Below are 25,710 nucleotides of genomic sequence, written 5' to 3' on the forward strand. Positions count from 1 at the left end.
CCCCAGTGGATGCCTGCCACTGTGGCTTGCACTTAATTGATTCAAGCACGTACTGTTTTTTCCTATATGGATGTATGTATGTATGATCAAGTGTAAATTTTTTTTTTATTTGACAGTAGAGTTAGACAGTAAGAGAAAGGTCTTCCCTCTGTTGGTTCACTCCCCAAATGGCTGCTACAGCCAACGTGCTGCGCTGATCTGAAGCCAGGAGCCAGGTGCTTCCTCCTGGTCTCCCACGCGGGTGCAGGCGCCCAAGCACTTGGGCCATCCTCCACTGCCCTCCTGGGCCACAGCAGAGAGCTGGACTGGAAGAGGAACAGCCGGGACTAGAAACCAGTGCCCATATGGGTGTTGGCGCTGCAGGCGGAGGATTAGCTAAGTGAGCCACGATGCCGGCCCCGATAAAGTGTAACTTATAATTTAGGTACAGCATTGACAATAATGGAGAAATACAGTTGGGGCTGGCACTGTGGCACAGCAGGTTAAAGCCCTGGCCTGAAGTGCCGGCCTCCCATATGGGCACCAGTTCTAATCCCGGCTGCTCCTCTTCCAATCCAGCTCTCTACTATGGCCTGGGAAAGCAGTAGAGGATGGCTCAAGTCCTTGGGCCCCTGCACCCAGGTGGGAGACCTGGAGGAAGCTCCTGGCTCCTGGCTTCAGATCTGCACAACTCTGACTATTGCAGCCATCTGGGGAGTGAACCAGCAGATGGAAGATCTCTCTCTGTCTCTACCTTTCTCTGTAACTCTTTCAAATAAGTCTTTTAAAAAATGACAGCGAAATACAGCAATTATAACATAGTGATGTAAACTATGTGAATATGGTGTCATTCTCTCTCAAAATATCTTCACTTGCTAAGTAGTCAGATCGACTGTTGGGCGTTTCTGCTTGTGTTTGAGGAACCATTGTTTCACTTAGTCAAGGCCCCAAAGTGCAGTAGTCACAGGGCAGGGAGTTCAGAGAGGCCAAAGAGAAGCCTTTGCACTTGATTCTTAGCTTCCATGAGAAGGCGAAAGCTTCTGGCTTGATAAGGAAAGAAATCTTATGGTATGCTTGTTAAGTTCTGTGTAAGAGCAAATCTTTGCTTTGTGAAACCTTGATCACTTTTGGAAATGGCCTTGAGTTGCTAATAAGACCAGGTCTATTTTAGTATCTGTTTTAAAATAGGATTGTCCAGGTAGCTTGGCAGGGTGTTCATCATACCTTAGTATGCAATGCAGTTTGAATTGAAGAATCGAAGTTAAGTATGTGGATGAGGGTCACCTGTACATTTGGGGCATTTTACTGTTCTCAGAATAAGTGCTTGTGAACAGTTGTTCATAGACTGGTCTTCGGTGCTGATGAACACAGCCTGGGCCTAGGTGTCATACGGGTCTTCTCAGAAATAATTAGCTCAATGAATAAATATTGATTTAACACTGACGATAGGCCAGGTACTATTTGTGGCTAAGAAGAGCATTGGGTGTCCTCAGAACCTGGACGAGTCCATCACCCGTCAGAAATGGACGTTACATTTATTGCCCTGAGTTCTACCAGTGGGCATTTACCAGGGCAAAACATTCTCTGGAGGAGCCTGCTGTGGGGTGGTATTCTATAAGCAGGCTTAAAACTAACTGATCTCTTGGAGTAGAATTTTTTTTAATGATTTATTTGCAGGTTAGTATAGAGACAGAGGAAGAGAGCCCTCATTCTTTGGTTCACTCACCAGATGGCCACAATGGTAAGGGCTTGGCCAGACTGAAGCCAGGTGCCAGGAGCTTCATCTGGGTCTCCCTCATGGGATGCAGGGGCCCAAGTACTTGGGCCATCTTCCTCTGCTTTCCCCAGGCTGTTGGCAGGGAGCTGGGTTGAAAGTGGAGTAGCCAGTACACAAACCAGCGCCCATATGGGACGTTGGTGTTGCAGGCCATGGCTTCACCTGCTATATCACAACACTAGCCCCAGAGTAGAATTTTTTTTTAAGATTTATCTATTTAAAGGATAGGATGACAGATCTTCCATCCCCTGGCTCACTTTCCAAATGCCCACAACAGCTGGGCTGGGCTAAATTCAGACACCAAGAACTCAATCCAAGTATCCCATATATTTTTTTTTTAATACAAGATTTATTTGAAAGAGTTAAACGGAGACTCTTCCATCTGCTGATTCACTCCCCAGTTGGCCACAATGGCCAAAGCTGCACCAATCCGAAGCCAGGAGCTTCTTCCAGTTCTCTCACAGGGGTACAAGAAATTAGGCCATTGCAGAGCTGGATCGGAAGCGGAGCAGCCTGGAGTTGAACTGGTGCCCCTATGTGATGTAGGCACTGCAAGCGGCGGCTTTACCTGCCTAGCCACATCACCAGCCCCCAACACGGGTTTCAGGAACCCAGCTGCCTGGGCTGTCACCTGCTGGTCCCCAGGTGCATTAGCAGGAAGCCAGACAGGAAACAGTAGCCAAGACTCAGACTACACACTGGAATAGGAGAGGCCGGCTTTCCCAGCGGTGCCATAACTCGCTGCACAGTAATAGATTTGCATGTATTATAAGAAGTAATAGAACAATCTCAAGTATCCTTTATCCAGTTCCCTCAATGCTAACATTTTGCAAAACTACACCATAATATCCCAACCAGAATACTGACAGAGATAGAAGGGTCTTCGATCCACTAGTTCATTTCCCAAATGACCGCAACAGCCAGGCCTAGGCAAAGCTGAAGCCAGGACTTCGATCCAGGTCTCCCACGTAGGTGGCAGGGGCCCAAGTACTTGGGGCCGTCTTCTGCTGCCTTCCCAGGCACACTAGCAGGGAGCTGGATCAGAAACAGAGCAGCAGGGACTGGAACTGGCACTTTGATGTGGGCTGTCCGCTGGACCACACCTTCCCTGATGAAATTTCTGACTTTGAAACCTACCTGCGCAAAGGAGAAAGTTGATCCTAACATCGACAGTTTTCTAGATCCCTTGAGGACATAACTTAATGGTTAAATGCTTTTTGCCCTACACAGTCATGTACAGGTGTTCCTGCAGAGGTAGTAATGGCTCATGGGATTGACACAGTGCTTGGTCTCATGGAACTTAAGTTACAGTATCTGAGACAGTGACCAAGTGAACATTGGATATGAGTGGCACATGGGAGAGAGGGAATGGGAGTGAGATGGAGGGGAGTACAGACCCTGTGAAAGAACCTTCTTGGCCAGCACAATTCCACAAGCAGCCATGAAGAGTGTTTCATCAGAATGGATTCTTTAACCTTTGGAGAGGCAGAACTCCTATCTGCCCGTTCACCCCCAGCTGCCCGCAAGAGCAGGGGGTCCCAAGCCAGAAGCTGGGAACCCCCGCAGGTGTCCACATGGGCGGCAGTCATCGCTGCTGCCTCTCAGGGTCTGCATCAGCAGGAAGATGGAGTCGGGATTCGGAGCGGACATGAGGGGCGAGGTGAGGGCATTTGGGCCACATCTTAACCACTAGGCCAATTGTCGACCTTGGTTGGATCTGCAAAAAATACTCGGAGTATCCTGAGAATGTGGTGGGAAGTAGCTGAAGCGGGAGACCTTGGGTCAGGGGCAGCTGTTTTCCTGGCTCAGATGAGGGGTGGTGCTGTTTTGGAAGATAGCGGTAGAGATGGGGTGCCAAGAGGTAAAAACACTTGGAATTTATTTTTGTGGCTTCTCTCTGTCACTTGGCCTGAGTTTGTAGGGTTGCATTGAATGAGAGGAGGAGTGTCTGGTCTTTGAGTGAGATGAAATGATAAAATTATCCATTCATGTTTTCATCTAAGGAGGTGCTTTTTATTTTCTGAGGTTTTCTAATTTTCCTGAAGTTTTGCATTGTTTCATCTGGATTTTGCTTTGCTTTGGTTGGTGTTGGCCTTAGCATTTCCTGATGGAGGTGTTCATAGGTGCTTCTCTTGTCCACTTACACACGTGTGGCCCTAGGAAGCTGTCCGAAGCTCTGTCTCGGAGGACGGGATCTGTTTGAACTCTTCGGTTTGAGGCTCTTGTCCACTTCCTGTGGTTCCTCTATGGAAGGATTATCCAGTCTGTGGTGGGAGGAAGATGGGTGAAGACATGCACTTCACTGCTGGTGGGTGTGGGGCCCTGCACAGCCAGGACTTGGGGCTCATCGTTTACCGCATACATGTACACTGGACCCCACTTGCCCCAGCCTCTGCTGTGCCTGGAGCTCACTTGCTGGAAGCTCTTGGAAACTCTTGCTCAGGATCAGCCCCTAGTCTCCTGCTGATTGGGAGAGGGCTAATCCTAGGCTGCCTTAGATGGGCGTGTACCCTGGAGTATGACTCCCTGCTACAACTTCCCCCTACAGCTGGAGCAGGCACCACCCTAGCATCTTCATTTTCCAAGTTTTCCCCGGGGTTCTGAGTCCTGACTTGGCTGGTTTCTCATTGACAACTTGCCCCCAGCAAGTTGCGCTTTTCCCTAGTTCTAGTCCTCAGCCCATCTCAAGCTTCCAAAAAGTCGAGGGCACGTTCCTGCTGAGCTCTCCTCCCCTACTGCTGACGCGTATACATATATCTGCCCTCCTCTGGCTCGGCTGTTAGTGAGAGAGAGTCGTGAGAAGTGTGCGTATTCAGTTCTCCAGGGCCAAAGGTGCTTCCCTCAGTATGGTGCAAAGTCCATGTTGACATCTCACTCAGAGAAAGTGGCTAAGAAAGGTTTGTAGGAAATTCCAGTTGCTTTGTGACTGGCCAAGACTTGGTTATGTGTCCTTAAGCTGAGCCTCTTGGAGTTTCTGTATTTCACCCCCATATAGTCAGTTCTGGGTAGGCAAAGTAGGGACATTTCTAAGGACAATGTCAGTGCTTGGGCTGTATACCATATTTGACTTTAAAAAAGTAGCTCATTAGGAATGGGCATTTGGCCCAGCTGTGTGTGTTTATTCAAATTTATTTGGAAGGCAGAGTTACAAAGAGAAGAGACATATTTTTCATGCACTGGTTTACTCCCTCAAATGTGTGCAATAACCAGGGCTTGGCCAGGCTGAAGCCAAGTTTCCTCCAGATCTCCAGGTGGTACAGAGGCCCAAACACTTGAGCCATCTTCAGCTGCTTTCCCAGATGCATTAGCAAGGAGCTGGATCAGAAGTGGAACAGCCAGGACTCAAACCAGCATGTACATGGGATGCCGGCATTGCAGGTGGCAGTTTAACCCTCTGCCTCCCAACACAAGCCCCTGGTCCAGCTGTTAAGATGCCTGTGTCCTCCGTCAGAGTACCTGGCTTTGGTTGCCAGTTTGAGCTCCTAACTTGAGCTTCCTGCCAGTGCAGACCCTGGAGAGCAGCAGTGGTGGGGGGAACAACTGGATCCCTGCCACCTACATGGCGTACCTGGGTTGCAGCTCCAGGCTTTGGACGTTTGGGGAGTGAACCAGCAGATGAGATGTTTACTCTCTCTCTCCCTGTCTCTCACTGTCTTTTTTTTTTTTTCTCTCAATCTAAAATTTTAAAAATGAAAAAAGCGCCTCATTAGATGCTATTACCCAGCAGGACTAAAGTACTTGCCAACAAGTAATCTGAAGTTTTGTCTAAACGTAGGAAAGAGGAGTTCATTTGTACCTTTAAAGAAAGGACAGTTCAGTATTTAAGTGGAAAGAAGAGGTTAACATGCCCGGCTCTCATTGCATCATCCTCTGGGAGAATTTGTGCAGTGAACTTTGCAAAGCATTGCATGATGGGAGGAGAAAGTGATAGGCGTCACCAGTTTGCATTGTGTTCGTGCCCTTGACCACTGTCAGCTTGTGAAATACTCGACCCGTGCTGAAGCAGGATTGTGGGAGATGGAGTCCTGGTGATGCCCTTTCTGGATCTGAAGGGTCCAGGACTCCATATCCTAAGTTCCTTCTCCAACAGAACCATGCACAAAGGAAGTAAACAGTATTGCCAACAGAGCAGTACTTGGTTTATTATCACCTGCCGAGAGGTAGAGGGAGAGGATGGTAGGCAGGCCCCCAGGAGTAGCAGAACAGCTAAAAACGCAAGATCTGGAACCACCCTGGCTTTGAATTTTGACAAATGAGTCAAGCCCTCAGGAACTCCTTTTCGTGCTCCATAGAATGGGACAATGACAATTCCCACAGGTGTTTCAGAGGGTTGCCCTGAGGATCAAGGGAGTTAAGAAGGTGAGAGCTTAGAACAATGCTTACCAGCCAGATTCTCAACAGATGCTGCATTGAACAGCAGTGCCACCCATGGCCCATGCAGGGCAGCAGCCCCTGGTCAGTGTAACTACTGAGCGTGGACCATGTAGAGTGTCGAATGGAGAAGAGCTCCAAGTGTGTTTTCACACCAGATATCAAAGACTAACAAAGTCTCTTTGCAAAGTTATTAGTTTGAGGGGAAGAAAGAGTTCCTATCTGTCAGTTCTCTCCTAGATGCCTGTGAGAGTGAGGACTGGACTAGGCTGGGCAGAAGCCAAGGCCCGGGAGTACAGGCCAGGTCTCACGTAGGTGGTGGGAACGCAGCTCCTGGAGCCAGTACTGCTGTTGCCTAGGGTTTGCGTTATCAGGAGTGGAGCCAGGTGTCCTACTCAGGCTCCCTGCTGTGGGCCAACCTTCTACCTCTAAAAACACTCTTCATTCAAAGACAGAGTTTGAAAAAAATATGTAAAATACCTCCATTTAGCATACTGATTACATGCAGAAGTGGTATTTTGATATATAGGATCCATCTGGATATATTAGATGTCTGTATATGTTAATCTGTTTCCTTTTACTTTTTACGTGTGGTTCTCAGATCATTCAAAACCGCATCGGTGGCTCACAATCTGTTTCTGTTGGACGGCACAGGAGTTCCTTCACAGGATTCTACTCTAACTTGTTCGCTGAGGGGCTGGTGTTGAGGCGCGGTACGCTAAGCCCTGCTTGCAACTCCAGCATCCCACAGCAGAGTGCCAGTTTGAGTCCCTGCTACTCTGCTTCCAGTCTAGCTCCCAACTAACACCTGTAGGCATAGCTTAAGTACTTGGGTGCCTGCCACCCATGTGGGAGACCAGGATGTGGTTCTGGGCCTCTGGCTTCAGCCTGGCCCAGACCTGGCTGTTGCAGCCATTTGGGGAGCGAGCCAGAAGATGGGCCTCGCTCTCTTCCTTTCCTGAAGCTTGTGACATGAAGCTGAGGACTATCCTGCAAATACACATGTACACATCGCTCTCAGGGTTTGGGGTATGCCTTGCCTTGATAGGACTTGAGGGTGGTTCGGCCATCTGGGGAGTGAACTAGTGGATCGAAGATCTGTGTCTCTCTGTCATTGTCTGTAACTCCACCTCTCAAATAAAAAAAAAATTTTTTTTTGACAGGCAGAGTGGACAGAGACAGAGAGAAAGGTCTTCCTTTGCTGTTGGTTCACCCTCCAATGGCCGCCGCGGCCGGCGCACCGCGCTGATCCGATGGCAGGAGCCAGGTGCTTCTCCTGGTCTCCCATGGGGTGCAGGGCCCAAGCACTTGGGCCATCCTCCACTGCACTCCCTGGCCACAGCAGAGAGCTGGCCTGGAAGAGGGGCAACCGGGACAGAATCTGGTGCCCCGACCGGGACTAGAATCTGGTGTGCCGGCACCGCTAGGTGGAGGATTAGCCTAGTGAGCCATGGCGCTGGCCAAATAATTTTTTAAGAAATGAATAATTGGGGGGAAAAGGCTGAAAGTTGGGAAGTCAATCCAGGTCTCCCACAGGTGACAGAGACCCAGCTACATGAGCGATGACCTGCTGCCTCCCAGGGTCTGGAAGCAGAAATACGGGAGTCGAGCATCAAAACCAGCATTACAGCTACAAGGCCAAACACCTGCCCCCAGATACATCGCATTTTGTATATCTGTTCGTCTGGTGATGGTTGTTTAGATTTCCATTATTTGGCTGTTAGGAATAATGGTGATGAAAACACTTGTGATGCAGAGTGGACATGGATTCATTTGGGTATATACCCAGGAAGGAAATCGATGAGCCTGTATATGCTAATTCTATATTTAGTCATTTGATGAACTGACAAACTAGTTTATTATTTTTTTTAAAGATTTGCTTGTTTAAGAGGTAGAGCTACAGACAGTGAGGGTGAGAGGTCTTCATTCACTGGTTCACTCCCCAAATGGCCTTCATGGCTGGAGCTGGGCTGATCTGAAGCTAGGAGCCAGGAGCTTCCTACGTGTGTTCAGAGACCCAAGGACTTTGCCCATCTTCTACTGCTTTCCCAGGCCACAGCAGAGAGCTGGATCAGAAGAAGAGCAGCTGGGACTTGAACAGGCACCCATATGGAATGCTGATGCCACAGGTGGATGCTTAACCCACCATGGCACAGCACCGGCCCCCAAACTAGTTTTCTACATCAGTTACACCATTTTACATTTCCACTAACGGTTCCACTGTACTCACATCCTTTTCAAAACTTACTACCTGACTTCAGATTACAGCCTTTGTAACAGGTATGAACTAGTATCTCACTTTAATTTTTGTTTTTAAAGATTTATTTGAAAGGTGGAGTGGGGGAGGGAGGGAGAGCTTCTATCCACTGGTTCACTCATGTGAGTGGCAGGGACCCAAGCACTTGGATCATCTTCTGCCCTCTCAGGTGCATTAGCAGGGAGCTGGGTCAGGGTGGAGCATCCAGGACTCCAGCTGGGCTCACATGGGATGCCGCAGGTTGTGGCTTGACTTGCTGTGTCACAATGCTGGCAGCATTTTTTCGTGCTTCTTGACAATCTGTGGATCTTCCTGGGGGAATTTCTTATTCCCCCTGTTCAGATCCTCAGCCTAGTTTTAAGAACTGGATTATTTGTCTTTTTATTGTGGAACTGTTAGTTGCTAAGCTGATTAGGGTAAACTGAATTTAGGTAAACCACTCTGGGCTTCCGGAATACCAGGGGGTTGAGGTTTGGATTTATTTTTAATCCTTTTTAGGCACTTACCAAGTTTTTGAAAAGAACCCTTGTTCACAGAATAGCTGTAAAGTAAGTCCTACTGCCACCACTAATAACGGTTGTTAATCCAGTCCCAAGAACTAATGAAAAGGATGTGGAAATCCAAGCAGGCTGTGGCTGGCCCTGCCATAGCTCTGCCCCACTGAGTGAGTAGTGTGTGCTGGAAAGGAGGCGGCCTCTCCACTGTGCTAAGTCACCTTTTTGTTAAAACCACCATGGGAGAGAGCGGAGCAGGAGCTGTGGGGACCGGTAGGAAATGGCCAGTCTGGGTCCCGTGCTGCTTTAAAAGTGTGTTCCCAGGGATGGAGGGCTGACCGTGCATCCCCCATGGGCACAGCCCCCAGGCCCTGCAAGGGTTGCTCACAACGGCTCTCTGGGCTGGGAAGGACGCTGCTGATTTCCTCCATGGCCCTAGTGCTCTGCCCCGTGCCTCAGGTCCAGGCAGATTCGTGCACAGGTGCTCGGTAGTAGTTTGCTGGAAGATTAGAGCTGCTTTGCCCACCCACCCCAACAGGAGGGCTGCTTCGTGCCTAAAATGCTGTGTATGTGGCCTTTCCTGCACCCTTCCCACATCTCAAACCTACACTCTGGGGCTTGGAGGCCAGGGCCATCCCTGGATGTCACTGTCCAACAACAGGGGACTGACAGAGCATCGGGTCTGGCACATGCGTTCAGTCAACAAGCACTGATGTTGCCTTGGAGCCGGGTACTGCTGGGGATGCTGCTGGGTTTCCCAGCGCTCACTGTCTGTGTAACAGGGCAGATGATTAAATGACCATGTAGTCTACACTCTAGTATTAGGGAGAGCAGGGAACAACAAACTGTGCACAGAGATATCAAAGAAGACTTCACTGAGGAGATGTCGCTTGCTTTAGGGGTTGTGACACACCACTGTCACGAGTCCTCACCAGGGATGCTAGCTAGTGGAAGAGCGCAGCTCAAAGGGAATGAGCACAGGCCCTGTGGACAGCAGCCATGGGATGCAGGCCTGCGGCTCCGGGCTCCAGACGGGCGCTCCGTGGCCTGACGTCAGTGTTTTGGCCCCAGCTGGTGTGAAGAAAGGTGCACCCAGGGCCAACCCTCCTGAGTACAGGAAGAGGAAAAAGCAACCCATTTCTTGATTTTCTTGCCTTTGATTTTATGTTTGTCAAGGGAAACTTCGTTCTTACTTCGATAGCAGATGCGGGTGGCTTGGCACCAGGAACTGGCCTGTTTGTGTTTCTCCTGGACTGCTTTATCCTGTTTCCCGAGCGTTGCTGAGATGGTGCGCGACCTGACAGAGGCCTTCCAGCTAGATCAAAGGGTACAGCCTGCCTCCCAGAGCCCCAGCTCCGTTGCCGGAGATCTCTCCTACCCTCTTCGCTGGTGGTTGCTTTTCCAGGGAAAGAGGAGCTCTGAATAGCCAGATCCACCTAGGTTGCCTTTCTGCCTAACTCTGGCATTCTGGTATCTGGTGGTTCACGGAATTGACTAGAAGGCTGGAGAACGCAGCTGTGAAAATAGATAAGACCCAAAGGAGGCTGCAGGAGCCGGTGCCAGGGTAGGACCCCTCGCATCGCTGCATCCCAGCCTCTTGACAGTTGCTCACCTGTTCCTGCACCTGTCCCTCAGAGAAAAGCTGTAGTCTCTGGCGGGAGCATCATGTGGGTCAAGTCCAGGTCTCAGGCCTGCAGTTGGCTTGGTTGCTGTTGATGGAGGGAACTGACAGCTCTCTGAAGTAGGACAATTGGTTCTGTGTCCCCAAGACTTACAGAATATGGGGTTTCCCCAAGGAAGGAGGAGGTGGTCTAATGTCTATCACAGCCCTGTTTGAGGGAGGGGTGAGTAAAGTTCAGGAGATGAGCTACCAACAGTAGGGACAACACCCGTGGGAGACCCCCGATGTATGAACCAACCCTTCAAGATAAAATTGGGGCTGTTTCATTGTAGTGGTCACCAGAGAAACCCAAGTGAGGAACAGTACTGACAACTGGTGCCACTCATCCATGGCTCCCGTGAGCTTGGTGCTGAGGTCGCCTGATGAAATCTCTGGCTTTTCCTGGCAGGTATGGGACAGTATTCCTGCTTCATGGATAACGAAATGGAGGTTCAGGAAGGGCGGGTACCTTCAGGGTCACACAACTACTGACAATGGAATTTAGGTCTGCTAGACTTCGGAACTCACACTTCACTGATACACTGGTTTGTCCATCCTTTGGATACACCTGTCTGTCCCATTTCCACTGTGAGAAATCAAGGCTGGGCGATGGGCCAGCCTGCGAGCCCTCCTCTACCACTTCCAGACAGATGCTGTTGGCTACAGAAAGCCTTTATTGTCATCCAGTGGACAAATTTGTATTCCCCCTTCACCTTGCTAGGAAAGTCAGAAGTAACTTCCTATCTGTTGTCCTGTTTGTTTTACTTCTCTGGATGCTCCTGTTGAAGTGGAAAGAGCTGCTAACAAGATTCTGTGTGTGTGTGTTCAAGCAGGATAGATATTGAATGCATGGCAGTGATGGGTGCCGGACATCCCAGCCCCCGGGTTTCAAAGCCTCCTCTGTGTGTGTAACTGACCAGATACACCAGTTAAAATCGGCAAGGTTTTCTTCTTGCGTATGTGTGTTTCAATTCCACATATTGCAGAGAAACAGCCACAGGGAGATCGTGCAACTGCTGGTTTACACCCCAAGTGCCTGTGACAGCTGGGGCCGAGCCAGGTTGAAGCCAGGAGCTGAGAATCAGCCCAGTTGTTCACTTTTTAGTATGTTTATCCAGTAGATCTACAGTCCATCTTTGACGCAAAAGATGTATCTTTCTTCTAGGCAGCGGCTACATAGCTGTCTCAGTGATTCAGAGATTGTGATGTGTTGGTTCAGGCACAATCAAGGTCGTAGATCTCCAAGCAAGATCCTGTTGGCTATCTTTGGAAACCCAACAAAGCATCGACCATGGCTTACACACAAATGTCTCCTTAAATTACAGGTACTCCTTTGGGTCAAGTCTAGTAGCTTTTAAATCATGCAATCAATTCACAGTTGTCCAAAGAGAGGTCTTTGAAAGAAGGTAGTCACAAAAACAAAGTGCAGGGAGAAGGAAGTCCCCCTTCCCCTGTGGGGGTCTGCATAGGTGAGGCCTCAGAGAGGCTGGGGAGGGCTGGTGACCCAGGCATGGGACCAGGAGTCCCTTCGAGATGAGCACCTGCTGCGGAGGATTGCTGGGCTGTTCCATTCCTGGCAAGTGCACATTATAGAGGTACTTCCCATGGTTCACGGAAAACAATTAAAACGTGAGGCTTCTTTGGTGCAAAAAAAGTAGAAATCCTCATACAGCTTTTCCATAGTACATATTTTCCATGGACTTGTTGGAAACCCTTCATATGTATGTATGGATTTAACTTTTTTTTTTTTTGCAAACAAGTAAACTGATCTCTGGCATTGCATTTTTCACTTCTCCGTGAGGAGTCCTTGTGGTACCTTCCCTGGCAGACACAGAGTGACGCAGCCTTGTTTGTTATCATTCTTAGTCTGGCATGCCCTTGTTCACATGTGACTCACACATCCTAGGACAGCAGAGGACAAGTGAGTTATATGGTTACATGGGTATGGGCTTCTCTCTTCTCCTGCCAACTTCTCCAGATCCAAATTAAGTGGTGGTCAAATTAGTTTTTCCACTTAGCTCCTGTTTTGGTTCTCAAGGACAGAACCTAAGGCTCTGGATAAGATGCCCGCAGCACGGCCTGGACAGGGCAGCAGTCCCTGCTGTGTCCAGACTCTGAGAAGCAATGCAACGTTCTCCTCAAGCCCTCTGTCCGAGCTGAGCTTCCCAGACCTCTGCTGGCCGAAGCGCCTCCAGGTCGGCGTTGGGAACAGCGGTCCCATTTTGGAGCTCCATGCCCAGGGTTGCACACACAAGCTGTGTGTGGGACTTGGGGCAGAGCTGGTGCCCAGCGGAGCCAGCTGAGTGTGGGCTTCATTTGGGCTGCTGCCTCCGGAGATGGAGAGTGTGTGCCTTACGGTTCACTCGGAAGACATTCCAAATGGGGTGGCTGTTTGGTGCAGTGGTTGACATCTACTTCCCTTTTGAGTCTCTAGGTTCAAATCCTGGCTCCCCATCTGACTCCAGCTGCCTGCTAACGCGCACGTGGGGGCAGCAGGTGATGGCTCAGGACTTCAGTCCCTGCCGTCCACATGGCTCGGCCTCTCCCCACTCCTTTCTGCCTTTCAAATAAAAGCAAGCCAAATAAAAAGGCATAAACTTCAGAAAACACTGGCCTCATGTAGGAAAAGGTGCTAATTGCCTTAATATATAAAGAGACCTTATGTCTCAAAAAGACCAATCTAATAGAACAAGCAAAGGAAATGGACACATCAGACCAGTGAGTGCAAGTGACCTTAATTTTTTATTTACTTTAGATACCGAAAGATAAGCACGCAGGCAGATCCTGGGAGAGGCTGGGGGCGGCAGGACAGTGGCAGAGACCTGGAGCTCCTCCGAGGAGTGGAGTGCGTCTTGGCCGGCTTATTTATCAGATGCAGTTTGGGACTGCAGGGACAGTGAACCGGGTTCCAAAGCGAGGAGGAGAGCACGGTGGCGCGCGCAGGCAGAGTAGTTTGGGGAGCATGAAGATCCGGGAAGGCGAAAGCTTTGAGAGCCAGACCCCAGCCACTGGGGTACGCGCAGATTGCAAAGGGGCCACCGCGGGCAGTGGGAATGAACCCCTAAAGTCGCAGGGCCTGTCCTCCAGGTGGCCTGGAGGCTGGGCTTTCTGACCCGCGGTGGGATTCCAAGTGCTGGAAAGGTTTGGGAAGCGAAGCGGCGGTCTGGAGCCTTGGTCAAGAGGCGCGGACTGCGCTCAGAGGGACGCGACAGAGGCACGAGCCCTGGGCCGATCTTGTTGGCGGGGCTGGAAAGGGAAAGGGTGACCATCTGGTGCTCCGGGGATCCGGCTCGGACTTCCCCGAGAAGGGGCGGTGTCGGGGTCTCCGGAGACCCGGGCCCGCGCCTCGCAGGCGCGCGGGAGGCAGTGGGCGGTCCCCGGGGCCAGCCTCCCTCCCCCTGCGCTCCCGTTCCTCCGGCCTGGGGCCACAGGCCTGTGCCCGGCGGGGAAACAAAGGGTCCACTCGCCAGCCCCGGCACTAGGCCCGCGGGCAGTCAGGACCGAGGGGCGGCGGCTCCCGCCCCCGGGGCCGGACGTGGCGCCTCCCCTGCCGCGGCGGCCGGACTCTGGAGGTGGGGTCGGGAGCCGGGAGCCCGGGACTCTGATGTCACCGCTTGGCCGTGGCGCCCGGCCGAGCGTCTCGGGCGGGATGGAGCTTCAGGTACGCGGCGGGGTCGAGGGTCGGGGCGCGGGGTGGGGTCCGCGCCTCCTTGGAGGAGGCCGGGGCCGCGCTGGGGAGGCGCGCAGCGGGGCCGCCGAGCCACGGCCGCGTCGTCCGGTCTCGGGTCCGACTCGGTGCCGAGCGTGGCTGCGCAGTCCAAGTGGACCGGTGCGCGCCTTTACTCTCTGTTTGGGGGAGGAGACCCACGGACCCACCCAGCCGGCGGCGCTGCAGGGGCGCCGCGTGTGCCCACCGTGCATGGGGGGGCCTCTATCTCGCGACCCGGCTTGTGCCCTTCGGTCGCGGAGCAGCCGAAGAATCGGGGTCCTCGCGCCCGGAATCGCGCGGTCTGAGTCCTCCTTCCCCGACGGTGAACCCCACAGGAAAGGCCGAGAAAAGCGCGGGTCAGCGGCCATCCGCTCCCTCCCGGCTCCGCGTGACTCTGCCGCCCCCTGCGGTCGCCGAGGCCTGCGCCTTTCTTCGGAGCTCGAAGCCCCAGGCCCGCAGTCCGTCCGCCCGCGGGCGCCTCTGCCCGGTGCCGCCAACACCTGCACGTCCTGAGCGCGGCCCGCGGCTCCGGAGGCTGACCCCGGGGCTGCAGAAGCCGTGAAGCACCGCGCAGCAGCCGCTCCCCGCGGCGCGCACTCGCTCGGCGAACGCGGCCTGGGAAAGCCGGGGAGCTTTCCAGAACGCCCACCTGGCCGGCTTAGCCTCGGGTGCTGAGAGTCCTGATCCGGCCCGCGACGTCGGTCTGCAGGGACGCGGCTGTGCAGACAGCGCCCCCGCCGTGAGCCCAGGACAGAGGAGGACCCGCGGGTGGGGAAGTGGGGACCGGCCGGGTGTGAGGGGGCCTTGGAGAGAGGTGCGGTTTGGTTCCTGATGTTGGTTGCGTTTGCCGCTGTTTGTTCCCTTCGCCCCTCTGGCCAGCGCAGCTGGATCCGCTGCCATTGTTCTGGTCTGATTGCATCAACCAGAAACTGGCGTTGTTTCTCCCACGACCTCCGTTTCGGTAGCTGGTCTGCCTGTTGACCCCAGAGCGCCCGCTGAGGGGGCTCTGGACCCCTTAGCCAGTCCCCGGTCCCAGCCTCCTCCTTGCATACTGGTGCCCACCTTCCAGGCCCCTAACTGTGAACCCTGGACTTACCTGTGTCCCCTCGTCCTCTCGTGCTCTGTCACTCGGGTGGCAGAGACCCCTGGAACATCTCCCCCACCCTGAGGACCCCACTCTGGTTTTCTAGCAGGGATTCCACGCTGCTCCTTGCCCCACACAGAGCTTTTTTTTTTTTTTTAAATTTATGGGGCTGGCACTGGCATAGCAGGTAAAGCTACTGTGTACAGTGCTGGCCTCCCATGTAGGCACCAATCCCAGCTGCTCCACTTCTGATCCACTCTCTGCTATGGTATGAGAAAGCAGTGGAAGATGGCCCAAGTTCTTGGGCCCCTGCATCCGCGTGGGAACACCTGGAGGAAGCTCCTGGGTTCGGATTGGCACAGCTCTGGCCATTGCGGCCATTTGGGGAGTGAACCAGCGGATGGAAGACTTTTATTTCTCACTCTGCTTGTGCTTCTGCCTCTCTGTAACTCTGCCTTTCAAATAAATATTTGAAAGAGTTCTTTCAAATAAATTATTTAAAAGAATTAGAGAGACAGAAAGGTCTTCCATCTGCTGGTTCACTCCCCAAATGGCTGCAACAGCTAGGACTGGGCCAGACTAAAGCCAGGAGCCAGGAGCTTCTTCCGGGTCTCCCACGTGGGTGCAGGGGCCCAGGCGCTTTGGCCATCCTCCGCTGCTTTTCCAGGCACATTGGTAGGGAACCAGACCAGAAATGGAGCAGCCTAGACTTGAACTGCAGCCCACAGGGGATGCCAGCAACTCGGGCAGTGGCCTAACCCGCTGTGCTGCTGTGCTGGCCCCCTGTCCAGCTTTTTGAGCTCCCACTCCAGAATTTCTGTTCAGCAAGGAACAGGGTCAGTCCAGCCCATAACCGCCCCAACACTGGGGCCCCCAGGACCTGGCTACTTGCAGCCACAGGGGCTCGTTGGCCTACAAGCCGCTCCCTGCAGCAGGACGAGTCTGGAAACTCTTTAGTCTTTGTGCTGAGGTCCCAAACGCACCCCAGAGCAGCCGAGTCCTCCTGGCACAACAGGTTCTCCAAAGGGCACCCCGTGAGCCTTGTGTGTGGACGTCAGCTTGCTGGGGCCACCAGTTAGGGTCAGTGAGAAGGCAGGTGTCTGTGGTCCGTTGTCCACTCAGGCCGTTCGGAATCCCTTGTTAATGCAGCCCTTCACAGATGTGGTTGCTGAAGTCCCCTGAGCGAACGCGGTTGCTTGTGTGGCTGCAGCACGCCAACCAGGGCAAGCACGGAAAGCATGGGGCACAGGCACTGCTCCAAGGCTAGGCCCAGAGGGACTGGAGAGAGAGGGCTGGTGTCTGAGTCCCAGGGTGGAGCTTCTGCAGGAGGTAGCTGTCCTCCCAGGAGCTGCTGCCTGCCTGGCCTTGGAAGTCTAGACAGCAGAGACCCTTTGCAATGGAGGCCTTAGTGGGAGGACCACCTGCAGGGCTGGGCGTGGTGGGCATTAGAATGCCCCCACATGGGTGAGGTCAAGATGTTTGTAGCCTGGGTCTCCTGGAAAGTCCTGGGAATGCGGAGGAGCCACCTCTCCTTTTTAGGAAACATCAGGTCCTGCACCTGCACCCACCCGCCATGCTGCGCAGCCTTCAGCGGCCTCCTGGGCTTCAGAGGTTGTGGGGGCAGGGCTGCTCTGAGCTCCAGTGTCTGGGAGGCTCAGCGTTTTGATCCCTACCCTCTCAGGTTGTGTGCCATCCTCCATGCACTCCCCACAAGCAGCTGGGAAGCCTGCCCTCCCGCATGGCTCACAGGGAGCCCCAGCGGCCGAGCCTCCGAGCTGCTGTCACTGTGACCCAGCACACTCTCTCACCTCTTCCTCTTGTCCCCTCTCCCGGCACTGGGGAGCTATTGATTGCTGGCCAGTCCTGCGGCACGCTGTGCTCGCCTGCTCTGTTTGTTCCTGGTGTTGCGCAAGCAACCTGGTCGCTGTCCCTAGGTCAGGCATCCCCTCCCCCAGAAAAGGTTATTAATAGGGAAAGGAGAGAGTGGGCAGAGCCAGGAGGCCGCCCCTGCTTCTGCTGCCTGCCAGTCTGCTCCTTCCCTTGTCATCCGACAAATAGTTACCTTGACCCTAAGCCAAACGCCATGCCGGGCATGGAAGCGTGCAGTGTGAATAAGGGCAGGGCCTGCCCTGGGGACGCCAGGGAGTGGGGGGACTCTCAAGCAAGCCAGCAATGACAGCGCAGGGTCAGGAGTGTTGTGACAGGGCAAGCTCGAGACATCTCCAAGCTGAGTCCTATGGGAGAAGCAAAAATATCAGGGCAAAGGGGAAGTGACAGCCGGTCACTTCACAGACAGAGGCAGGGGACCATTATTCTGGGGCCTGCCGATAGCGCCTAGGGAGATGGAGCCAACCCCTTCCCACTGTGGAGTTGGGGCCCAGTTTGGGGGGGGGGGGGCACAGTAAACTACTTTCAGCAGAGTTTGCTTCCAGGCAACTGATTCCTGCCCTGCAGTGAGCCTGCGGGCTGGCCGTGATTCCAGGCCGAGCTCTGCCGCTTAGCTGTGTGCCCCGCACAGATCATGTCCTCCCCCCCCCCCCCCCCAGTCTCCGTGCCCCCATCTGCAGAGGCAGGTAGGCTTGTGAGTCCAGGGAGGGAGGCAGGCTGTGCTGCTGGCCCTGCCCGCTGGCTGCGTCTTGGCTCCCTGTGACCTCAGTGTTCCCTGCCATTGTGTATCGGCTTAAGATCACAGGAGAGCCTGGCAGAGCGGCCCGGAAGCGGTGTGGGTGGAGCGGCCTCCTTAGGGCAAGAGCCCCGCTGTGGGCTGGGCACTGCAGGGGTGGCCGGGTAGAGGCCCACGGCTGTGCTAGCAGGGAGTCTTCCTCAGAGCTGGATTAACCCCCTGGGTCTGGCCTACTGTCCCTACCATTCGTGCACCCACGGCAGCTCAGCCAGAATGGAGGGGTGTGGCCGGGCCTGACCCTCGTGGTGCAGGACCGCAGGCTGTCCTAACTCATTATCCCGTCTCTGTCTTTTCAGGACCCCCAGAGCCAGCCAGCTTCAGCACCTACCAGTGCAACCATGGAGGCCTTGGGTCCCGGGGATGACCGCGCCTCCCCCGCCTCGAGCACTCGAAGCCTGGATCTGCGGCTGTCCGCGCGTGCCGACTCGGCCTACAGCTCTTTCTCGGCGGCCTCTGGCGGCCCTGAGCCACGCACGCCATCGCCCGGGCCCGACCCCCTCCCTTACCTGGACTGGGACTACGTGCGTGTGGTGTGGGGCGGCCCTGGCCCCGCTCCGCCCGACGCTGGCCCGCGCACCTGCCCGCGGCCCCGGCCCGCGGTGGCGGCCCGTTGTGGGCCGCGGCCCCCGGCCGTGCAGGGGACGCCAGGGCCACTCAGCAGGCAGGCCACTCCGCTGCTGTACGCGCTGGCGGCCGAGGCGGAGGCCGCGACACGCGCCGTCGAGCCGCCCAGCCCGCCGGCCTCGCGGGCCGCCTACCGCCAGCGACTGCAGGGCGCGCAGCGGCGGGTGCTGCGGGAGACGTCCTTCCAGCGCAAGGAGCTCCGCATGAGCCTGCCTGCCCGCCTGCGGCCCGCGGCCCCCGCGCGGCAGCCCACCGCGCACCCGCGCTCCGCCTCGCTCAGCCACCCGGGTGGGGAGGTGGAGCTGCCGCGCTGCCCGGCCCCCGCGCCAGGAACCGCCGACCCGGAACGCCTCGCCAGCCAGCAGCGGAAGTGGTGCTTCTCGGAGCCGGGGAAGCTGGACCGCCTGGGACGGGGTGTCGGGGCGGCAGGGGAATGCTTGGGTGAGGCCAGCACCGTCGCCGGCGGCCCGGTTGGGCCTGAGCTGGCCGGGTGCAGAGGGCTGCCCGAGATCCAGCCCCAAGGCCCAGCAGACTGTGGGTCCCAGAAGTTTGCTCCTGCCTACCGGCCTGCTGGTCGCAGTAGGAGTGCTTCCGGCGAAGCCTTAGGCCCCTGGGGAGGTCCAGGAGGGACCATGTCAGTGGCCCAGGTATGGAAGATAGGCAGATAGGGGTGGTCGGGATGGAGCCCCTGGGATACTGACAACTCCAGCTGTCCACCTTTGCAGGCTCTTCCCCAACGAGCACAACCGCCCAGGCCGTTGTTTCAGACCAAGGTTTCCAGGTGAGAGACGAGCGCCCAGGCTGGGCTGTGACCCAGGAAAGGAGCAGGTGCCTTCCCTACGCCCAGCCTGAGCCTTCTGACTCTTGCAGACTGTGAACCCTGCTGTCTCCCTTGTACAGCGCCAAGAACTTCCTCCCCAGTCGCTGCGGTGGGTGTGAGGCCCCTGCCTCCAGGTGCTCAACTCAGAAGGAGGCTGCAGTGACCTGTCCCACAGAGCTCCCCGCCAGCAGCCCTGCCGACTCTGAGCAGAGGGTCTCGGAGACCTGCCGTGGTCCTGCCCGGCTTCCCTCCCTCCCTGACGATGAGGTCTTCCTGGAAGAGGCCTCGATGGGCAGAGTGACGTCACCTCCAGGCTCCCAGGCCGAAAAGTGAGATGCTTCTCCTCTCTCTCTCTCTCTCCCTCTCTCTCTCTCTCTCTCTCTCTCTCTCTCTCTCTCCCTCTCTCTGTCTCTCTCTCTCTCTCTCTCACACACACACACACACACACCTGGAAAATGCTAAGGGAGCCGGGAACCTTCTCCTGGCCAGAGCCTGGGAGCCCAGGCGGTGGGGTGGAGGCAGGCAGCCCTTGGAGGCCACCGTTGTCAGTGGCCAGAGCCTCTTCTGATTCACTGTCTTCTTCTGCTTCCAGTGCCCGTGCCTCTGATGAGCAGAACGGAACTGGCCTGGGCCACGGGTCTGGCAGAGTCCCCGCAGAGTGTCCCCTCCACGGGTGTCCTGGGTCGGCAGGGGCAGATGAGGGCTGGCAAGGGGTGAACGGGTCTGTGGGTGTTTGCGGGCCCACAGGCTCTAGCACCCCTGGGACTGCAAATGGTGACATCCCAACCAGTGACCCCTCGGGAGTGCTGGCCACTGAGCCCCCTGCAAGCCCAGAGAGTGACCCCATGAAGCCTCTCCCTGTGGACAGCCCAGGACCTTCAGACAGTCACACCCAAGGGCCTGTTGGCCACACTGCGCTGGGCTGGGGCACTGGCCAGCCTGGTTCCTGGCCAGCATGGTCCAGTCAGCGCCTCGAGGAGCTGGTTCAGGAGCTGGCCAGACTGGATCCCTCTCTGAGTGACACGTTAGCCGCCCAGCCGAGTGCAGAGCCACCCCTGGGCCTGCTGGATGGGCTCATCCCTTCCGCCGAGGTCTGGGCTGCCATGTCAGCAGCAGAGGAGGCTGCTGGCACTTCCGAGTCAGGGTGAGTGGGGGCGCCAAGGACTGGGGGTCACATGCCCCTGCTGCGTGGGGCAGGACGGCCCAGGGAGCTGTGGCTTTGTCCCCAGGTCCAATCAGCTCAGCTTCCCCCAGCTCCTGCCAACTTCTCAGGAGACAAGGCCTGAGGACCCTGGTGCACACCCCGTGCCTGACCAGCTGTGTCGCCAGGGCCTGCCTGCACCACACAGCAGCATCCAGGCCAGGAAAGTGAGTGTGGGCGTCTGGTGGGGGGTGGTAGGGGCAGGGGCCCAGGCGTCCTGGGCATGGCCCGAGTACCCGGCCCTCCCTGCAGGTGGAGCTCGCCGACCTCCTCCAAAAGATGCTTGGAGAACTTCATGCTGAGCAGGAGCGGCTGCACCACAGGGCTCACAAGTGGGCCAGCGGCCAGGCGGCCCTGGAGGCTGCGGTGGGCCAGGCCTGTGCTCCCCGAGAGCTGGAGCGCTTCCGCCGCTTCCTGGCCGACCTGGAGCGAGTGCTGGGGCTCCTGCTGCTGCTGGGCAGTCGCCTGGTCCGCGTGCGCCGCGCCCTGGCCCGGGCGGGTTCAGACGGCGACCCCGACGAGCACGTAAGGCGGTGCGGGTTGGGAGGGCACCGGGCGGTGAGCGGCCCGCCGTCCCCGGCTGGCACCGTGGCGGGCGGCGGGCGGCCGCGCTCACCTGCGCTCTGCCCCGCGCGCTCTAGGCCTCCGTGCTGCAGCGGTTCCGGCTTCTGCAGCGGCAGCAGGAGGACGCCAGGGAGCTGAAGGAGCACGTGGCGCGGCGCGAGCGGGCCCTGCGCGAGGCGCTGGAGCGGGCGCTGCCCGCGGAGCAGCTGCGCTCCTACTGCGCCCTGCTGGCCGGCAAGGCCGCCATGCTGGCCCAGCAGCGCAGCCTGGACGAGCGCGTCCGGCTCCTTCAGGACCGGCTGGACGCCATCAGCAGGGACCTGGGCCGTCGGCCCCTGTCTCCCAGGCTGGTCTGGCCTCCTGGGACCTGTCCACGGGATGACCCGCCCTTCCCCCCTCCCATGGTCTAGCTAGGGGAAGGGGAAGCCTTGCCCACGCCTCTCACCCGCGGGGCTGGGTTACTCGGTGCTTTTTCCACCAGTGCTGGGGAGGCCTAAGCTCGCCCTCCCAGGATCCTGTTTCCCAGAGTTCCTATGGCCTTACCTAAGTCAGCTGGGTCATTTGGTAATTAACTTACAGGTTTTAGACACAGCAGTAGGCCCCTCTTCTTGATGGCCGGAAGGAGAGGACACAGAGGAGCACTTCGGGTGCAAATCCTGTTTTTCCAATAAAATTGGTTAAAGTGTGTGTGTCACCTGCAGCACATTGGTGGAAAGGTTTTTTGTTTTTGTTTTTTTTTTTCCCAAAAAAAGGTTTATTTGGGGGGGGGGGGTATCTTCCATCTGTTGGTTCAATCCCCAGATGGCCACAATGCCAGGGCTGGGCAGGGCCGAAACCAGGAGCTTCTGATGGGCCTCCCATTGGGTGCAGGGACCCAAGCACTTGGGTCATCTGCTGCTGCTTTCCCAGGTCATCAGCAGGGAGCTGGATTGGAAGTGGAGCAGCCAGGAATCCAGCTGGTGCCAAAATGGAGTGCCTGCCTCATAGGCGGTGGCTTTACCCATGATGCCACAACACCGGAGTCTGGTTGACGGGATGCCGGCTTCAGCCCAGTGTGCTACAGAAGGCAGCCTTGCAGGCAGGTCAGCCGCAGGCCTGGCGGTGTAGAGGAAGACTGGAGGAGGGAAGGACCTTCAACTCCATTGGCACGGTGACCCCAGCCCCTTCGGTCACTGCCTCCTTGCCTCTGGGGCCTAGGTCTGGCTGGGTGAGCCCAGGTCTCTAGGGCTGGTCGTGACTAGACCCCCACCACCAGTAGTGGGAGGGTATTGCTCTCTGGTGGGTATCTGATATACTGGGACATCTGGGGACCTCACAGCCAGCCCCAGAAAGAAGTTTCCCTTCCAATTATGCTACTAAACCTGGGCTTTTCCCACTCTCCTTGGGAGACACTACTGGGACAGTGGGCCCTGAGCAGGGCGCTTGAGATTAGGGGCCGAAGTGGGGGAGGAATGGCGACCTGCATATCTTGCATTTGGGGGGGGGGAGGGCTGAGGACCTGGACAGCCATGGCTGACTGCCTGAGAGGCTGATGCAGGGCACTGAGAAACAGGGTGGCCTCCCCTGGGATCCAGGCTGTATTCTCAGATACATTTGAGCAAACCGGCTTCAGTGTCTGCAGGTGCAAACAGACAGCCATGTTGTTCTGCAGAGGGTTAGCGAGTGAATGTGTTCAGTGCCAAGCGACCTCAGGAATCTGCTGCTGGGCTTTTTAAATATACATACATACATACATACATACATACATTTATTTATTTATTTGAAAGGTAGGGTTTAGAGAAAGGAGAGACATTTCCCATCTGCTGGTTCACTCCCCAAATGGCTGCAGCCTGGCCGACGTCAGGAGCCAGGAGCTTCTTCCCGGTCTCCCACATGGGTGCAGGGGCCCAAGGACTTGGACCATCTTCCACTGCTTTTCCAGGCGCTTTAGCAGGGAGCTGGATGGGACATGGGGCAGCCAGGAACCGGCGCCCAGCGCCGACACTGCCGGCCTGGCTTAACCGGCTGGTCTGTACGCCCCTGGGGTTCTTCGCTGTCGCCCGCTGTCACTAAGTACAACCGGCTGGGCCCTTTTTGTTTAAGTGGTGGCTTCATACCAGAGCCGCGCTGCGGAGTGCAGAACAATGCTCTCATTGTGCCTTTTTATAATGAACAGGATAGGTCCCCGCGGCGGCGCCCGGGCGGGTTCTAGTGCGCTCTGGGGCTCGGCTCTCGCCGGGTCCTCGCCCTCAGGACTCAAGTTTCTGCCTTCTGCTCCGCACGGTCGCCACCGCGTTCTCCTGCGGCGAGCGTAGTCCGCAGGCGGCTGGGAGGGGCAAGGCCGGCGGTGCAGCCGGGCTGGGCTGGGCGCGGCTGCCATCTCCCATTCGGCGGGACCCGGACTCCGTGCGGGGTGGTCCGTGAGGGGTACGGGGCTTCTGTGCTGCCCCCTGCCGTTCCCGCGCGGCTCCCGCCGGCTCTCCGCTGCCGGAGAGCTGCTCCCTGCGGGCACCAGCGAAAGCTCGCGGCTGACCTGCCGCTGGGAGGCATGGCCCCTTCCCGGCCACTGACAGCAGGGGGCACTGCTGTCCCTGTGGCAAAAGTTTGGCCCCCGCAGCCCCCGCCCCGCCCCGCAGCTCCGCCAGGCGCAGGGCCCCGCGGAGTCTGGGCTTCGTGCAGCTGCCGGAACGCAGCCCTGTCCAGCCAGGAGGGGACAGGCTGACCCGCTCGACTTTGCCCGGAGGTCTGACTTGTGTGGTTGCAAGCCTGTGGGCTGTTGAGAAAGAAAGGGTAGAGCTGCCCTCGGGGGTCAAGGTCGCCAAGAGCCTCCAGGGCGGAAAACAGGTTCCCAGGGGTCTCTAATTAGGGGTTTCTGCCCGTCCCCGCCATCCCTCCAACTACCCACGTCTCCTGCCCCATCTCCTCCACCCCCCACCGCCATCGCCTCCTACTCTGCTCTCCCCACCCCCACCTCCCTACCCCTCCCCATCTCTCCCCAACCTCATCTCCCCCAACTTCCAGTCTCCCCCATCTCCTCCGTGCCCCCCATCTCCCCACCTCCACCCTCATACCTCTTTTCCCCTCCCCATCTCTCGGGAAGCCCATCTCCCCCAACATCCAGTCTCCCCCCTCCCTGGCTCTCCCATTCCCGCCCCCATCTCCCCCAACATCCAGTCTCCTCCCTCCCCGGCTCTCCCATTCCCGCCCCCATCTCCCCCAACATCCAGTCTCCCCCTTCCCCGGCTCTCCTATTCCCGCCCCCATCTCCCCCAACATCCAGTCTCCCCGCTCCCGGCTCTCCCATTCCCGCCCCCATCTCCCCCAACATCCAGTCTCCCCCCGTCCCGGCTCTCCCATTCCCGCCCCCATCTCCCCCAACATCCAGTCTCCCCCCTCCCGGCTCTCCCATTCCCGCCCCCATCTCCCCCAACATCCAGTCTCCCCGCTCCCCGGCTCTCCCATTCCCGCCCCCATCTCCCCCAACATCCAGTCTCCCCCCTCCCGGCTCTCCCATTCCTGCCCCCATCTCCCCCAACATCCAGTCTCCCCCCTCCCGGCTCTCCCATTCCCGCCCCCATCTCCCCCAACATCCAGTCTCCCCCCCGCCCCGGCTCTCCCATTCCCGCCCCCATCTCCCCCAACATCCAGTCTCCCCCCTCCCGGCTCTCCCATTCCCGCCCCCATCTCCCCCAACATCCAGTCTCCCCGCTCCCCGGCTCTCCCATTCCCGCCCCCATCTCCCCCAACATCCAGTCTCCCCCCTCCCGGCTCTCCCATTCCCGCCCCCATCTCCCCCAACATCCAGTCTCCCCCCTCCCGGCTCTCCCATTCCCGCCCCCATCTCCCCCAACATCCAGTCTCCCCCCCGCCCCGGCTCTCCCATTCCCGCCCCCATCTCCCCCAACATCCAGTCTCCCCCCCGCCCCGGCTCTCCCATTCCCGCCCCCATCTCCCCCAACATCCAGTCTCCTCCCTCCCCGGCTCTCCCATTCCCGCCCCCATCTCCCCCAACATCCAGTCTCCCCCCTCCCGGCTCTCCCATTCCCGCCCCCATCTCCCCCAACATCCAGTCTCCCCGCTCCCCGGCTCTCCCATTCCCGCCCCCATCTCCCCCAACATCCAGTCTCCCCCCTCCCGGCTCTCCCATTCCCGCCCCCATCTCCCCCAACATCCAGTCTCCCCCCGTCCCGGCTCTCCCATTCCCGCCCCCATCTCCCCCAACATCCAGTCTCCCCCCTCCCGGCTCTCCCATTCCCGCCCCCATCTCCCCCAACATCCAGTCTCCCCCCCGCCCCGGCTCTCCCATTCCCGCCCCCATCTCCCCCAACATCCAGTCTCCTCCCTCCCCGGCTCTCCCATTCCCGCCCCCATCTCCCCCAACATCCAGTCTCCCCCCTCCCGGCTCTCCCATTCCCGCCCCCATCTCCCTCATTATCCAGTCTCCCCCCTCCCGGCTCTCCCATTCCCGCCCCCATCTCCCCCAACATCCAGTCTCCCCCCTCCCGGCT

At 57.0% G+C, this 25,710-nt stretch overlaps 1 protein-coding gene across 3 annotated transcripts; it reads left to right on the plus strand.

The window, feature by feature from the left end:
* The first annotated feature begins 13,493 nt into the window (after positions 1 to 13,493).
* Positions 13,494 to 21,928, plus strand: SHROOM1 (shroom family member 1). Of its 3 annotated transcripts, none has more exons than XM_062189182.1 (8): positions 13,494 to 13,551; positions 18,311 to 19,285; positions 19,364 to 19,419; positions 19,539 to 19,787; positions 20,051 to 20,602; positions 20,688 to 20,826; positions 20,912 to 21,184; positions 21,301 to 21,928. In XM_062189182.1, the coding sequence occupies exons 1-8, from the start codon at positions 13,501 to 13,503 to the stop codon at positions 21,631 to 21,633; spliced, it is 2,628 nt and encodes an 875-aa protein (XP_062045166.1). In that variant the 5' UTR covers positions 13,494 to 13,500; the 3' UTR covers positions 21,634 to 21,928. The 3 variants fall into 3 exon arrangements, with proteins under 3 accessions (XP_062045166.1, XP_062045165.1, XP_062045167.1); XM_062189181.1 differs by lacking the exon at positions 13,494 to 13,551 and adding an exon at positions 13,953 to 14,199; XM_062189183.1 differs by lacking the exon at positions 13,494 to 13,551 and adding an exon at positions 14,922 to 15,061.
* Positions 21,929 to 25,710: the final 3,782 nt, after the last annotated feature.

This window comes from Lepus europaeus, chromosome 4 (genome assembly GCF_033115175.1).
Source record: "Lepus europaeus isolate LE1 chromosome 4, mLepTim1.pri, whole genome shotgun sequence".
NCBI lineage: Eukaryota > Metazoa > Chordata > Mammalia > Lagomorpha > Leporidae > Lepus > Lepus europaeus.